The 14,802-nt window shown below is 50.5% G+C and overlaps 2 protein-coding genes across 2 annotated transcripts in view; one reads left to right on the top strand and one right to left on the bottom strand.

Moving 5' to 3' along the window:
- CREBRF (CREB3 regulatory factor) overlaps positions 1 to 14,802 on the top strand; it is a 515,923-nt gene that overhangs the window by 68,011 nt on the left and 433,110 nt on the right. The window lies entirely within an intron of this gene.
- On the bottom strand, positions 6,722 to 14,681 carry STC2 (stanniocalcin 2). The gene is made up of 4 exons (XM_065734974.1): positions 14,345 to 14,681; positions 12,370 to 12,512; positions 10,572 to 10,783; positions 6,722 to 7,323 (listed from the first exon to the last, which is right to left on the bottom strand). The coding sequence occupies exons 1-4, from the start codon at positions 14,496 to 14,498 to the stop codon at positions 6,930 to 6,932; spliced, it is 903 nt and encodes a 300-aa protein (XP_065591046.1). The 5' UTR covers positions 14,499 to 14,681; the 3' UTR covers positions 6,722 to 6,929.

Raw genomic sequence — 14,802 nt, forward strand, 5'->3', positions numbered from 1 at the left:
CCGAAGCCTCCTCTCTGTAATATTTAAAGTGTCTCATGCAATTCTGAGTGTTGTTGGGTGACACCGTGGATGGATTGCCTGCTCTGCCACAGTTTGCAAATTGTGCAGAGAGAGAGCTGCAAAAAAACCCGCAGATTCAGGCATTTCTGAATGTGGGATGTTTGAGAACAGATTATTTTCAGCCTCATCTATTTTCTGATTTTGTCAGGATCCTTCCTGATAAGGCTGTGCAGCCAGAAAGCTTCAGTGATTCCCAGCTCCAGATCCTAAAGTCCTGCTGCTATCAGTAGGATACGTTACCAGAGGCTTTGGTGAAACCAAGATCGTGCTGTTAATTAGCATCCAAGCCTCATTCCCTGCTCCTGCATCGCCAGCTGTGGCTTTCACTGGTCCATGTAATGCAGCCAGCCACAAAATGCATCTCTCCTCTCCAGGAATCTGCACAGTCAGCAGGCAGCTGCCCTTCCTTGCTGCAGAACAGCTCAGTTTTTGGGCATCTCCACCGGGACACCCTGGCTGCTTTCTCTCCCCCTTCTTGCAGCCCAATGTGCCTTTCATCCCCTTTCCAGCCTTGTTGCCTTCCTGGCAGCACACCCTGCAGTGGGGGTCCCCATGGCTGCGGTTGTGGGCTGCAAAACCTGGCAAAGGTGCACGAGCAGATGAGATCCTGGCTGATCCTACTGCACAGGGAGACTTCTTATTTTTTATTTGTTTTTGGACTATATGATACGGTATTTAGTTTTAAGTAATAAAAGCATTTTAAAGAATGCTTGAAACGCGTGCACCATGCCTTTCTGCAGATAGATTTCATAGTGACTCGGTTTCATGTCAGTTTAACAAAATGCTGAATGTGCATAATTCCCCTTCATTTTGTCTTAAAATAGGACATCTAAATCAGTCTCTCTGTGGGCCTTTCCCAGTCTCTCCTGGCTGTCAGCTTTCACTGAGCTTCCCCACACCTCCCACCACATTTTTCTCCAGGGTAGGAAGAGACTCTGCAATGTAAGTGGGATTATGCCTGGGTGACAAACGCAGCCCGGTGTGATTGCAGGGTAGAGAAATGCAGATACAAAGTGAGGAAAATCTGAGAAATGGCAGTGGGCTTTATGGAGGGGATTACGTGCCATAATGCCTCAGATAGCAGCGGGTGGATGCTGGTCCATGTTACAGCACAGCCTGCTTTTAGCCCTGCCATCCGTGTGACACTGCTGCTCCTAACGGCAGTGGGAGGCTGGCGCTGGCTGTGCCACGGGGGCATTTTGTTCTTGTGCTGTGTGAGCCCCAGGGCTCCATTTCAGCCCCACTGCAGTGCCCACCGCGCTGAGCTCTGAGCCTCTGAGTTTGGCCCAGTGGAACTGCCCCAGGAGCTGCTGTCCATCAGGGGAGGAATACCCCCCAAAAAACCCTAAATCCCCATCCACGTGGAGCATCTCCCAGCAGCCTCTCCAAAGACGATGACTTCTTATTTTAAAAGAATTTCAAAATAAACTCCAAGCCACATTTTATAAGAGAGGATGGTATTTGCAGAAAAGGTCAAGGCTATAACAGTCGGCATCCTTGGAGATAGGAATTCTCAGCCCCTGCAGCTTCCCATAATTTGTCATGGCTTTAAACCCTCAAGTCCCCATTTTACATTCCCGATCAAGACAGCCATGAGGTTTTGATTTCCAAACGAAACGCTCCACTGTTTTTTCCCTAAAGAAACATATAGAAAGAGGAATGGTGAGGATTTCACTAATGATATGGTTGTGCTCTGTCCCAAACCCTGAGCCAGGACCCACTCGTTAGTGCTGCAGCCCTAGGAGCAGTTTTGGGTTGGTCACAGCACGGGTGACCCTGGCAGGTCTGTGCCCAGAGGCTCTCATGTGTGCATGGCTTAGCACACAGTGCTGACAGCAGGTGTGACAGAAGCCTTCCTCCACAGGGCTGCGGGGTGAGCTTGGAAACATGAAAGCCACAGTGAAAATGGAGTGGGTTTTGTGTTTCTGGTGAGGGATCAGGAAATAGCTTTTAAAATGCACTGGTGAGAGCTTCCCAGTGAGCACTGGCTCCTGCTCTGCCCGTGGATGGCTGTGTTGGATGCACCTGATGAGATGCATCGTGGAGCGCATGGGGTGTGCGGAGCCACTGGTGGCTCCTGGCACAAGCTGGAGATGTAAATGGCCATGTATGCATTTATAAATGTTATGGCATGGCAGGATCTGGAATTAATTTTGTTCTTCTGGGAGGTGAGACAGGGGCTCAATAGAAGAAGAAATCCAAATGGACCAAATGTTTGAGTTTCAGTGGGGTTTGTTCATGCAGATGAGACCTCTGTATGGAGATGCTTCTGCAATTGGAATGGCCTTAATTTGGGTTATCTTACTCCGCTCGTGAAGTGACTCATTTTGAACTGAACTAACATCACCCCAGTTGTGGAGCAGATTTGTGTGCAGGTGTTAAACGGATTTGATGTAATACGTTTCTCAGGGATGTGCAATGCAGCATTCCTGCTGTGCAGTCTGTGCTAGTGCTTCTTCTTCCCTCTGTGCTCAGTACTTCTTATATCAGCACTCTGTTACTGCACTGTTCTGTGAGATACAGTGCCCGAGGGGAAGGGCCACTTCTCCATCACTACTGCACAACCACTCCCTGGAGCAGAACACAGCCTCACCACTTCACACATGAGGAGGTGAAAAATTACTTTTCTGGCTGAAATCGCAGGAAGGGCAGAATGTGCTTAACTTGGCTGCAGTGCCATGGGGGTATGGATGAGCTCCTGGAAGAGTTGCAATGGCATCTGTAATGTCACGGGTGGTCCAGCACCAGCTCAAGCTGCTTTGTGGTCTATCCCATCCCAGTGAGCTCTGTGACACCCTCCCTGGCACGATGTGCTCTCACTGTGCCATTTGATGGCAGTTACAGACAGCTTTTGCACCTAAAGGCAAAGAAATACTCCTGGTCCTTAGTTGCTGCAGATCCCATTCAGGCGTGCAAAGCCCATCTCATCCAAAGGCTGCAGCATGATGAGTTATTTTTAAACCCTACAGAAGGAGTGTTAAAAATGTGCCTTTTCATGCAAACAGCCTTAAAAAAATATCCCTGTGTTATGTTCTTGAGGTGATTTCTCATAATTTCCCTGTCCTCTTGCTGCCTACACCACAACGCTGTATGAAAATGACTTTGAAAACAACACAAAGTGCTGTTTCTGCAGAGTTTTGCTTTTCTGCTTTGCTGAAACTCCATTAAGCATTTAAGGTTTTGATACTGGTGACTTCTGGGATGTTTCATAGACCATAGAACGGCTTGGGCTGGGAGGGACCTCAGAGATCTTTTGGTCCTGTCATCTATGTCCCTGTATGGGGGCACTGCCTGACCCTCACTGACACACTACTGCTGGTTGGCAGCTGATGCCAAATGGATACCCTTGTCTTTGTGATAACATTGTAGAGAGGAATCTCTTGTCGTTTCCCAAACTAGTGGGGTCTCTGACATACCCAGGACAAACCTTATCCGCTGTCACAGCTTTTAGGAAGCGCTCCTGTTGTGTTTGTTAATGGGTCTGGCTGAAGCTCAGTGCTTGTGCCTCCTACCCGGCTCGGTGCTGCTGCTGCCACTCCCCTTTCCCAACCAAACAGCATTTGGATGCGGAGCTGTGAGCAGGGCTCGGCTGGGCCACCTCCCTGGGGCATTTTGGGCAGCGGGCAAGAGGAACTACTTAGGCACCTCCATCCGCATTCCCATCTTTGCTCCAGCCCAAGCTGCCAGCACCCAGCTCGCCAGCTGACAAGGTCTCCATCCCAGGGGAATGACATGCCGGTAATGAGGTCCCTGTCCCTGGCACGCAGCGGGGACAGCGGCTGCAGGGAGGGCTCGAGCTGCCCCTGTCTGGGGACGGCCACCTCAGGTCCCATGGGCCGTCCTTTCCCTCATCGCAGCAGCCAGAATCCCAGCTGAAACAAAAGCCAGCCCCAGACTTATTCAAAACATTTATTAGTGTTTAAGGAAAATAATAGTGTGAAAGGTACAGAGCTTTGTGTCTAAAGCCATATGCTTTTTTTTTTTCTTCTTTTTCTTTTTTTCCCAAGCTTATTTGGCTGCAAATTCTACACGAGATAAAACTAGTATGTTTTTCTCCCAGAGATTTGGATTTAAGGATTTTTGTCTTTTTTTTTTCTTTCTTTTTTTTTTTTTTCCTTTTAGTTCAGCACTTTAAGTTAGGACAGCATTTTCCAGGGTTTATTGGTATCTTTTTCCAGCAGGCATTTTGCTTCTCCCAGTATTCTCATTCCAGAACAAGGCTCATTCCAGATGCAAAGCGTAAAGGAAACATTCATACCTTGGCTTTGAAGCTAAACCTCCTCCATGAACAGTGAGTTCATAAGGAATGTTAATTAAAGCATCATACAGTATCTAAATGGACTTTTTTTTCTTCTTTTTTTTTAACTTTATAAAGAATTAAGGCTATGTAGATGTCACAATAGAATACTCTCAGGTAAAACGCACCCTATTTGTTAGACATGAAAGAAGGTTTAACAATAAATAAATGTTTTATGCTGTCAATAACATTATGGAACTGTATAAAACTATATTTACGTAGCTTTAAACATTAAAAAAAAACATACTAGTGGCATGAATATATACAACACAGGTCATGACATACGTTTAAATTATCATAGCCAGCAGTGTTCTTTTTTTTTTTAAATGGAGACACTATAATAAATAGAAATGTTAAATATTTACAATAATAGCATACGTGGAATCAGTAGATGAACACATAAAATCTTCACACACAGAGGAAAAAAAAAAGTTATGCCTTATACAAAAATCCCTCCCACCCACTGCTTGCCCACCCGCCCCAAAATGATTTTCATTGACAAAGGGGAACATACAATTTTCCCCACTCAGAACAAATGAATACAAATAAAACTGTATGCATGCTGAGGTGATATGTTGATGCGACATTCAAGGATGTATGGATCTGGATGTTTGGTTCCCATAGATGAATCAGACCTCCAATGAGAGAGGTCCTGCTTTACTTTGATGCGTGAACATTATGTCGGTAGTTATTTGTTGGCTCTATTTTGTGACTTTTTGTGTGTGTGTGTGTGCTAAAATGCCTGGATTGTCTTTTTGGTTCGAGCTTGTTCTACCTGGTGGCCACGTGCCACCAAAAAGGAGAGGACGCTCACTGGAAGGAGCTCTGCTCCTTGGGTCAGGCTGCCTTTGTCACTACACTGGGTCTGATCCCACATCTTCCCAGCTAAGTTGAATGAAGTCTTTGTCACAGAACGTAGCTAGAACCACCGGGATCAAGGTCACTCTGAACAAAGGCATGGTGATCACACGGGGACACCTCTCCAACTTAGCGGTTCTCTCTTGCTTCCTACGTGGCTTCTATTAAAAGTACTGCCTATAAATTCTGCAGGTGGATCCATGCATTAAACCCTGAATATAGCTATTAGGAGCTGTGCTCACTGAGCAGTAGCTAAAATCTGAGTTGGAAATCGTAGCCAAATTCCAACTCCCTCTACTGTTTATACAGCTCCTTCCCACCATGCGATAAACGTACGTTGGTTCTCTGGGTACGTTCTGTCCCTACTCAACTGCCTTCCTGCCCCCACAGCTCTCCTCCCAAACTTGCTAAATAAGAAGGCTCAAATCCCTGGTGCGATTCCCACTTTCTAAGAAAACTCACTCAGCCTCCAGAGGAAGATAAAATACTCACTCTCGTGTCCCCACGGGTACTGTCCCCTCCCTTTGCAGTACAATATCTGGGGATAAAGGATTGCAGGTCTGCAACCTGAGAATTTTAATTGCATAGGGGGTAGGAGAGATGCATCCGGACACCTCATTCACACTTATAACTGCTTAGAGACGATAAATTCTTGGCACTCTTGATCTCCAGTAAGTCACAACAATTAATGAAGTCAGCCCTCTCTCCCTGTCTTTGGCATTTTGATAAACCACAGCTGACAGGTGGGTTATAGTGGGCTCTACGTCCCAACAAACCACACTATGTTAGCTGAAGGAGAAAGGTTTCTGATGGGCTTCCAACACAGCCCTGTGAAGAACTTTGTACATGGGGTCCTCCGAGGACAGAGCCTGTGCACATCCTCTAACGCTTGGGCTCTGCATAGGGCGGAGGAGCTGAATCTGAGTGGGGGATTTAGAGGTTGGTGAAGGTGTTCTTGGGGGCCCTCCATGCTGTGGAGCTAGGTGAGTAACAGTCAGACCGCTCTGTCTGGAAGCCAACTGCCTTCGATAAGTGACTGGATAAGCAAGTGACAAGTTATGCAGTGGTTAAAAAACAAATAGGGGGCACTTTAAAGACAGCAGCGCTGCCCGGTGGGGACAATGGCTCAGGAGATACTCAGCAGACAGCACAAAGCTCCAGACTGCGTGGTCCCTGCACGAGAGGCAGGATGGCTATTTCACTGCAGAGTGTCACGGGCAGCTCTGAGCTCCTGCCTGCCCGGCCACAGGCAGAAACCAAACCCCTCTGGAATTCAGCCATCTGCTGCAAGGCTGTGCCCGGAGCCCTTGGAGGTGCTAAGCCACGAGCGGCTGCGTGCCATCTGCCTGAGCCCTCTCGTAACCTTCTCCCCAATAGAGGGGACCAAGAAAACAAACAAACAAACGTGCAACCCTTTCCCAACCCCCCTCCCCCCAAGAAAAAGAAAAAAGGGAAAAAGAATTTAGTTGGGAGACATTTTGCCACATTTGGTGGCTGCTCAAGTGTCGAGTTTGCTGAATCAATAACCCACTGCCACTGCTCTCCCTTTGCTACTATATACACGTTGCTGAGGTCCATATATCTTGCAATGCCCTGTGCTTGACCTCTGAATGGGAAATGCTTTGGAATGTCCATAGACAGGAAGATGGACTCAACGGAGGAAGGTTCCAGCAGAGGGGGAGGACGGGGGGTAACGGGGGTTCGGTGCCTTTTCTCACCTCCGGATGTCTGAGAAGTCGGACAGTTCGTCCGTTCGGTCCACGATCCCATGAGCCCCTTTGGGACCATGGGCCCCAGCCTTCACCCGGGCATGGGCATTCAGGTGGCCCTTGGTACCTCTCTCTCCCTTGGCTGCTCGTGAGCTCTCCCTGTGCTCAGGCTCTGCAGGGACCAGCACGTCCCCACGGCCAGCAGCGGCTTTGCCGGCTTCACCCGGCTTCTTCTCGGCGCCCAGAATGGCATCGCCATGCACGGATGAGGTGCAGAAGCTCAGGATAGAGCAGAGACTTCCCCAGTTCTGTTCGCATTGGGCCTGGACACTTCTTGTTATTGCCTTTTTCACCTCCTCGCCACAGGTGAGCAGGATGTTCACTAGGTCAACGTATGGCCTGGAGGTAAAGGAAACAGCGAGAGAAGAGTCAATAATTATACAAAAGGGTTGATCCATCAGTAAACTGGGGGAATGGCCTCCCTGCCTTCTCCTCCCCTCACCCTCAGTGCTGATCAGCAGTTCATCTCCTGCCACCTGCTTACTTGGCAGCCAGGGGGGCACAAATCTCTTCCCTTGTGGGCTAGTTCTGCACCATATGTTTATTGTGCAATGAACTGTATTCTAACTGCCAATCACACAGCAAGAAATGCATTCGATAGCATCCTGTGGAGCTAAGCTTCACTTCAGTGAGGAGTCCACCTTGGTTGTTCTCCCAGTGGAGGTGCTCTGGGAGAACTCTAACTTCTACCAGAGGAAGACAGGAGGTCTACAGCCTTCCAGTGTCAAGCTGGATGGGGCTCTAAGCACCTGATGGAGCTGTAGGTGTCCTTATTCACTGCAGGGGAGTTGGACTAGATGGCCTTCTGTGGTCCCTCCCCACTGGTTCTATGATTCTACACAGTTGGCAAAAGTGCTGTCAGACAGAAGAACCGCTACTTTCCCCCGTCTCCGGTTCTCTCTCTCTATGCTCCTTTGTCTCTATTAGCCAGGAGACACAACAAAGGAAGACAGCCCTCATACAACAGCTTGCTGTCTGCAGGTGAATACCCAACGCAGAGCACGCCCTGATCACCAGTCTGCAAGAGGCAGGCAGGCATTCCCTCCTTTGAGGAGAGCAGCACACATTCAGGTAGAGCTTCTCTGGCTTTTCTCACCACCTTCAGACCCCCCCTGAAGCAGCAGGTGCCGACTTCTGCCAGCAGCAGGATCCAATCTGCACCCAAGACGCCGCTGTCACCAAGACACATGGAAACCCACTTTGGTGGCACCAAATGTTTCCTTCATTTCCTTACAGAGTTAAGTACAGCACTCAGTGTGTCCCTTGTCCCAGCCAAACAAGGACTCCAAACAAGCCAAGGCCAAATCCCGCTCTGCTCCCACCCATGGCCACGCACAACGCGCCCTCTGAGCACAGGCGGCTCGCTTCCTCCGCCAGAGGTCACCGAGTGCAGCAAGTCTAAAATAGTTGTGGTCGCAGGTTTTGTGGGTCAATATTGATGTTGTCTATTGACACAACCACTCAGCTGTTTGCAGGCAATGCAAGTCAGCCCTAAGGACGTGCCTCAGCCTTGTTGGAAGGAACCATCCAAACAGCAGATCAAGAGTTGCCTGGGCTCAGCGGTACAGGCAGCTGTGGTGGGATGTGTGGGGTGCTGGTGGGGCACCTTCCACCAGCCCTGTGACTGTGACAAGCCTTGTATGACCACCTCTTCCCAGGAAGTGAGTCAGGGGAGATGAGAAAAAACCAACCGATTATGATCAGCGTCAGACACTACCCTGACTTTCTCTGCCCAACTGCTTAAGCTCATTGTGAATGACTAATCTTGGAAAGCCCTCCATTCTCCTATCTCAAAATATTTCCCATGTTTGGATTGTTTCTGTCATGAAAAAAAAAAAAAGAAAAAGCTATTTGGAATGCAACAGCAAAAAGTCTGCCAGGGCCTGTCACCACTTCCACCATAGCAAATGGGTCTGACCCACATCCCCACAGCAGCTGACTCTTCAGGAAGAGACTCTGCTGCCCGAATGTGCATCATGAGTGCACAGCCAGAAGTAAACAGAACTAGTCTGGCTTTGGAGCTCTTCAGTTTTGTCTTAAACACAAAATATAAGATGGAAGAGAATTGAGCGTACGAAGGAAAAGAAAAAAAGTTAAAATTGGGTATAACCTTTGCATAAGACCTTTGGAAGAAAAAGTTTGCTGGTATGACTAAAAAGTGGCTTGGCTGCCAAATATTTCAGGTATTCAAAGCCTGCCAGAGCCCTGTGGATTAATACTAGCCCATTTCTCCTTCACTGTTTTACTTTCTGCATTTCAGCTGGCCCTGACCATAGTACCTGAACTGAGCACAAGGCTGCAAGTCAGCAGATGTGATTTTATTTCCAGCCCTGCCACACTTGCCTATTGATCTTGAACAAGTTACTTAGGTCAAGAATTTCAGCAATGGCCTCTAAATTTAGGGGAGGAGGCTGGCTGGCTTCTATTTGGGGAGCCCCACGTAGGAAAGCTGAGCTCCAGTGCTGTGAAATGCTGAAAATGAAGTGTAAGAGGCTCTAAATGAGATGATGCAAATTATAGGTGCTCAGCTGAAAGACCTGTTCTCAAACCAAGAACCCCCCAGTTCAACTCCCCAGAAATAAGCAGCTGCCTTTGGCCATTCCTGCCTTAGCCTACTTATAAAATAAGGATACCTCAGCTCCTCTTTCTACAGCATTTGGCCCTCATAGTTCTCATCTATAAACGATGGCAGGGTGAATGGGTACCAAGCACCCAGCTTTCAGCCTCCCAGCGCAGACTCAGGGTGCACACGGTGCTGTGCTGGTGTGCAGGGTGAGGCAGAGACCCCTAATCCCAGCCATGCCTCTGCTCCCAGCCTCAAGAATTCCAACCTTTGCTTTCAAGCCACCATGTTCAGTGTGCACAAACCACAGCGAACAGCACTGCAACTGAGTAACCGGGCATCAAAGGGCCCCTCTTCCTCTCTGCTGCTGCACCTATAGAGACCACCAATGAAAATGCAGGCCTAGCAGTCAAAAATAGTGGATTCTGTGAAAAATCAGTGTCACAGTCACTGTGATTCTGTGCTGGGGATGGAAAGGCACAGGGGTGTGGGAGGGAGATGTGCTAAGGTCAGCTGCCATCAGACTGCAGATCTGCAGCCTGGCTTGCTGCTGCCATAGAGCAGCTCTGATCACTTTCAGCCAGGGTTTGTGCTGTCAGTGCTTGGAGGTAGGCATGCTCCCCCCATCAGAGCCATTCAACATCTGACTTCACTTTGCACACCTCTGTGTTTTATTAAAAAGCATCCAGGATTAATAAAGGATAAGATGAATGGGAGATTACTGGGGGACTGCAGCCCCTTCAAGGACAATTAACTGGGAGACATTTGGAAGTACGTATTACAGAAGAAATTACCCTGCTGACAACTGTGCCCAGACCTCCTTCCCCCTTCTGCTCTACCTGTCATGTAAGCAAGCAAGTCTTCCCTGGCCCCTGCAAAGAAAGCATTCCCTTGGTGCTGCACATGGGAAAACAAGGCCAGAAGAAGGCAAAACAGCTTTTGGGCAGATGCACAGCCCCTTGGCACCACCGTGCTCCTGGAAGGAGCTCCCACGCCTCTGACTGCACCGTGCAGCGGCACTTACTCATGCTGCAGCAGGTCTTTGAAGTGAATCATCTCCACAATGACCTGGACGTTCTCCTTGGCAGCGGAGCAGAGGTCATGCTTCAGGTAGCACTCCCGCTGTAACTGGAACACCATCTCTTTAATGGCTGGGCACTTACGGCTGATGCAGCTGAATTTATGCCTCAAGGCATGAGCCTTACACTTCAGAGCGTCTTTAATGAAGGATTTTCCCTGAGAAGAAAAGAAATGGAGGAGGTCAGTGTTTCTGCCCATTAAGTGTGGCAGCTGATTTATACCCAGCTAGCTGCTCTGCAGGACACTGTCAGGGGTTATTACACTGCTGGGGACATCACTCAATAGCTGCATCTCCCCTCTTCTCTTTGTTTCTTTGCCCTCAAAGACCACACCGAGTAACCCTGTTCCAGAGGAGCTGAACCCAATGGGCTTCCTCACAGGCAATATGAGGCTGCTCACAACTTGCTCATTCAACTACCTACAGAGAATCAGAAACATCCCTTCCTTTCCACTTTGCTGCTCACACCACAGCATGTGTGTCACAGCCTGGCAGCTCCGCTCACTCCCTTCACTCTGCTGAGCAACAGATGCATGGAAGCCTCCTGCATCTCTTAATTGCATCGGGATCTCTTACAGAAATGCTTCTGAAAGATCAGATTCCCACTGCCCTTTATCCAAAGAGTGCTCCAGCACAGTTCTGCTGATACAGACTTCAGATTCACCCAGATCTGTGAGCAGGTTTCGTCCCCAGGTTGTTTCAACCCAGAAATGTTTTGTGCTCATCGAACCACTCCGGCTGTCACTCCCTTCTGCTCCCCCTGCCCCACTCTTCCCCTCAGGGCAAAGCGTGCCCAGTATGGTGGGAAAATGAGGATAAAAGAGAAAACTGCTATGCAAACCCAACCTGACATCTTTTCTTGTGTTTCTGAGAGAGCAGAAAGCAGAGAATGGCTAGTGCTAGCCCTGCTGCCTAACACACTCTGAACTCGGAGGTTTTCAGATACCCACATGCTTTAGGAGAAACAACCCCTGTGTCAGCAGGTAGCCAGACCCTCTGCACATCCCTGGCAATGTGAGCCTAAGCTCCCCTACGCCACGCTTTCAGCAGTGCTGTGGAGCTGCTGCTGTGCTGTAAGCTGTGCACTCAGGCCAGATGCCGCTGGCCTGCCGTCACGCTCTCTCCCCTCCACACTGAAATGGGAGAGGAGGTTTACAAGACATAATAACAGGATGTCTCAGTGATGCATAAACGGTCTGGGGAGAAATTGAAGGAGACAAACTTAATGCCGCATACCATCCAAGTAATGTATTTTAATGTCAGTGCTTGAACTGAAGGCTTATTTGAATGTGGCAGCTTTAGGAGGTTGCCTGTACTGGCTGTGTGTAGGTCTGGAGAACCATGCTTTAATAACTGCACGTTGGGAAATGCTTTCTGATACATCTAAATGAGCTTGGGAGCCCAAGCTGCATTGCAGAACCATCTTTAAACAAAAATGACGTAGCAGCTTAAGCCGCTTAATGCTTCTGAAAACCATGCACATCTATGTTGCTGCTCTGATTTAGTTATCCGGGGTACAGCAGGAAAATATCCTCCCACAGAGCTGAGCAAGGGACAGCCTGGCTGCTGGGACACTGCTCCTGGGTTTTGGTTCTGGACCCTTCAATAGAAAAAAAAAACCTACTGAGGCTGGTCATGTGCAAAAGCAGACTGGTCCTTCACGCCTCTTCCTTAGAGGTGCTGAAGAGCAAAAATGCGTGCAAAACGTATGTGAAACCAAGCACAGGATATCCTGCTGCATTACCTGGGCATCGAATTTTCCAGCGTTGTGCAAGAAAGTCATGCAGATCTCGTGTAAACCTCGGATCTCACAAGAATTGTTCTCAAAGCACTCAAACACTCCGCATCCCACATCGCCGGCATTAACCAGGCAGTGCTGGATCTCAGCTATAAAATGAGCATTGATTACAGTTAACCTGAAGAACTGTTCAGAGGAGCTGCTGGTGGGGAGAGGGGAGGGAGAGAGAGATGTTGCTAACATCATCAGTTTAGAAGAAAAACCACACATGACAAGTTATGGTGCCCACAGCATGCCCTCTTTCTGCAGAAATTAGGCCAAAACTCGGGTGCATTATGTTATGAAAGTGATATCCAAGAAGCAAGTGCCAAACCCACTGCACTTACGTCAGGCTACTTCACATGAGAACTAACGCTCTGCATTCCTCAGGAGCAAAGGACAGGCGGGATTCCTGCTGTCTGACCGTACAAAGCCCCCAGCAAACCCCAGTGCTGAAATGAGAGGACCCTGAGAACCTGCTGCCAGCCCAATTGGGCTGCTCCTGGCACTGGGAGGTGGTTCCTGTGCTATGCCACAGCATTCTCCCTGGCTGCTGGGTGTCCCCTGGGCTGATGTCTATGATGTTAATGGCAAAACTCCCACTGATAAACAAAGTCCTTTGCACTGAGCGTTGCATAAAGCTGAGACTATGTCCTCACCTAGGCAAAACAAAAAAACAATTGAAAAGACATTTTTAGTATATTTATAGCATATAAAATAGATCTACTGGACCTAGCAGTTACATACGTGCTTAATTCTGCCCTGTCAGATGTTATGTAATAGCATTAAAGTGATGCTGGCTTACACTTGGGGGGAAAAAAAAATGTAACCAAAAATCTAATTCGCCTTAAAAAAGAGAAAGAAAAAAAAATAAGATATCGGTGGCACTGCCAGAGGGAAGCGGGCTGCTGAAAAAGCCCGGGGATAAAGTGAAACAGGGGCAGCTTTTAGACCGGGACCGAGGATGCTAAGAATGTCTGCGCTCAGTGCCCTAGTGGTACCTTTAATTAAAGCTCGCTCTTGGGAGCCTGCCTAATCCCCCTCCGAACCGCAGCGTGTTCCAGGCATCCCCTGTGCCGTGCGGTCCCTCTGCTGAGCAATCGCTGCAACTTCCCGGCCCGGCGCAGTCTCCCGCACGCAGCGCGGATGCGAGTGCGGAGCCCGACGGGGTTCACGCGAACCCGCGGCTCGGAACCAGAGCACGCTCCTCCTTCCCACCTGCCCCGGAGTGCTGCTGGGGGGCACAGGGCGAGAAGGAGGGGGTGGGGGGGGTTGGGCAGGGCTCGGCTCCGCGCTTCACCCCGGCATTGTGTGCCGCGGAGAGCCGCCCCGACAGCGCGCACCGGGGAAAAAAATGGAGCTCTTTGTGGAGCTGCGGAGCGCGGAGCCGGGCTTTTTTGGGGCCGGGAGCTCAGCTGTAGTGCTTGTGTTGGCATCCGGATGCAAACCCTCGGCGGATCACATGTCCTGGCTCCAGCGTGCTGAGAACTGCACAGTGCCGTGATTCACATGTGGCAGTCCCTAATGGGCATTCGTGCATTCCTGCTCGTGTGTGTTTAAACACGTCTCGCAGCACGGAGAGTGTTAAAAAAAAAAAGAAAAAAAGGGGGGTGGGGGGAAAGGAGGTGGTGGTGGTGGGGGAAAGCAGAGGGGGGAAGGGAAGCACTGGATCCCGCGCTCTATGTGCACGGCTGGGAAGCGATCCAGCGGAGCGCACGCTCTTTCGAGGCAGATAACGCCCGGGGGAAACGGAGACCCCCGCACACCCCCTCCTCCAGATCCGCTGCATCACTGCGCGGATCCCGCGGGGGACGGCAGAGCCGCGTCCCTTCCCCTCCGTCCCCGGGCCGAGAAACTTTCAGCTCGTCCCCGGCCACGCGTGCCGGGCAGCTCCGAGCTGTCAGACCCCACCGAGCCCCCCCTCCCCCACCAACAGCCGTACCTGTGTTCTGCAGGGACAGCCGCCCCTTCTGCTGCGGGGTGCGCTCGGGCGGTCCCTCGGGCGGCCGCGTGGCCTCAGTGCCCGCCGCCACCGCCCGGGCGAGGAGCAGCAGCAGAGCCAGGGCCGGCAGCTCGCCGCGGAGCCCCGCGCACATGGTCGCGCTTTGCCCTCCTCCTCCTCCTCCTCGCCGTCTCCTCGTCCTCCTCCTCCCCCGCGGGCTGCCGCTGCTGCCGCCGCACCCGGGCCCAGCGCGCTGCTCGCCGCGGCCCCGCGTACCGCATGTGCCCGGCGCTGCACGGCGCGGAGTGTCGGCGGCGGCGCCGGAGGGTGCCTCAAATATCCCCGCCGAGCCCCGGTGGCACTCGCATGAGGGAGCCGAGCAGGTGTCGCTCCGCGTCGCGGCCAATGGCAGCCGCCGCCCGCTCCGACCGCCCGCCGGGGGCCGGCCCTGCCCTGGC

Source organism: Cyrtonyx montezumae, unplaced genomic scaffold (genome assembly GCF_038088225.1).
Source record: "Cyrtonyx montezumae isolate F1298 unplaced genomic scaffold, pur_monq_1.0 scaffold_18, whole genome shotgun sequence".
Lineage (NCBI taxonomy): Eukaryota > Metazoa > Chordata > Aves > Galliformes > Odontophoridae > Cyrtonyx > Cyrtonyx montezumae.

What these genes read in the sequence shown, in the direction of transcription:
- STC2 (XM_065734974.1), bottom strand. Translation starts at nt 14,498, where the DNA reads ATGTGCGCGGGGCTCCGCGGCGAGCTGCCGGCCCTGGCTCTGCTGCTG. An exon ending in GCTGTCCCTGCAGAACACAG is followed by an intron (nt 12,513 to 14,344) that starts GTACGGCTGTTG and finishes CTCATTTTATAG; the next exon opens with CTGAGATCCAGCACTGCCTG. An exon ending in AAAGACCTGCTGCAGCATGA is followed by an intron (nt 7,324 to 10,571) that starts GTAAGTGCCGCT and finishes CTTTACCTCCAG; the next exon opens with GCCATACGTTGACCTAGTGA.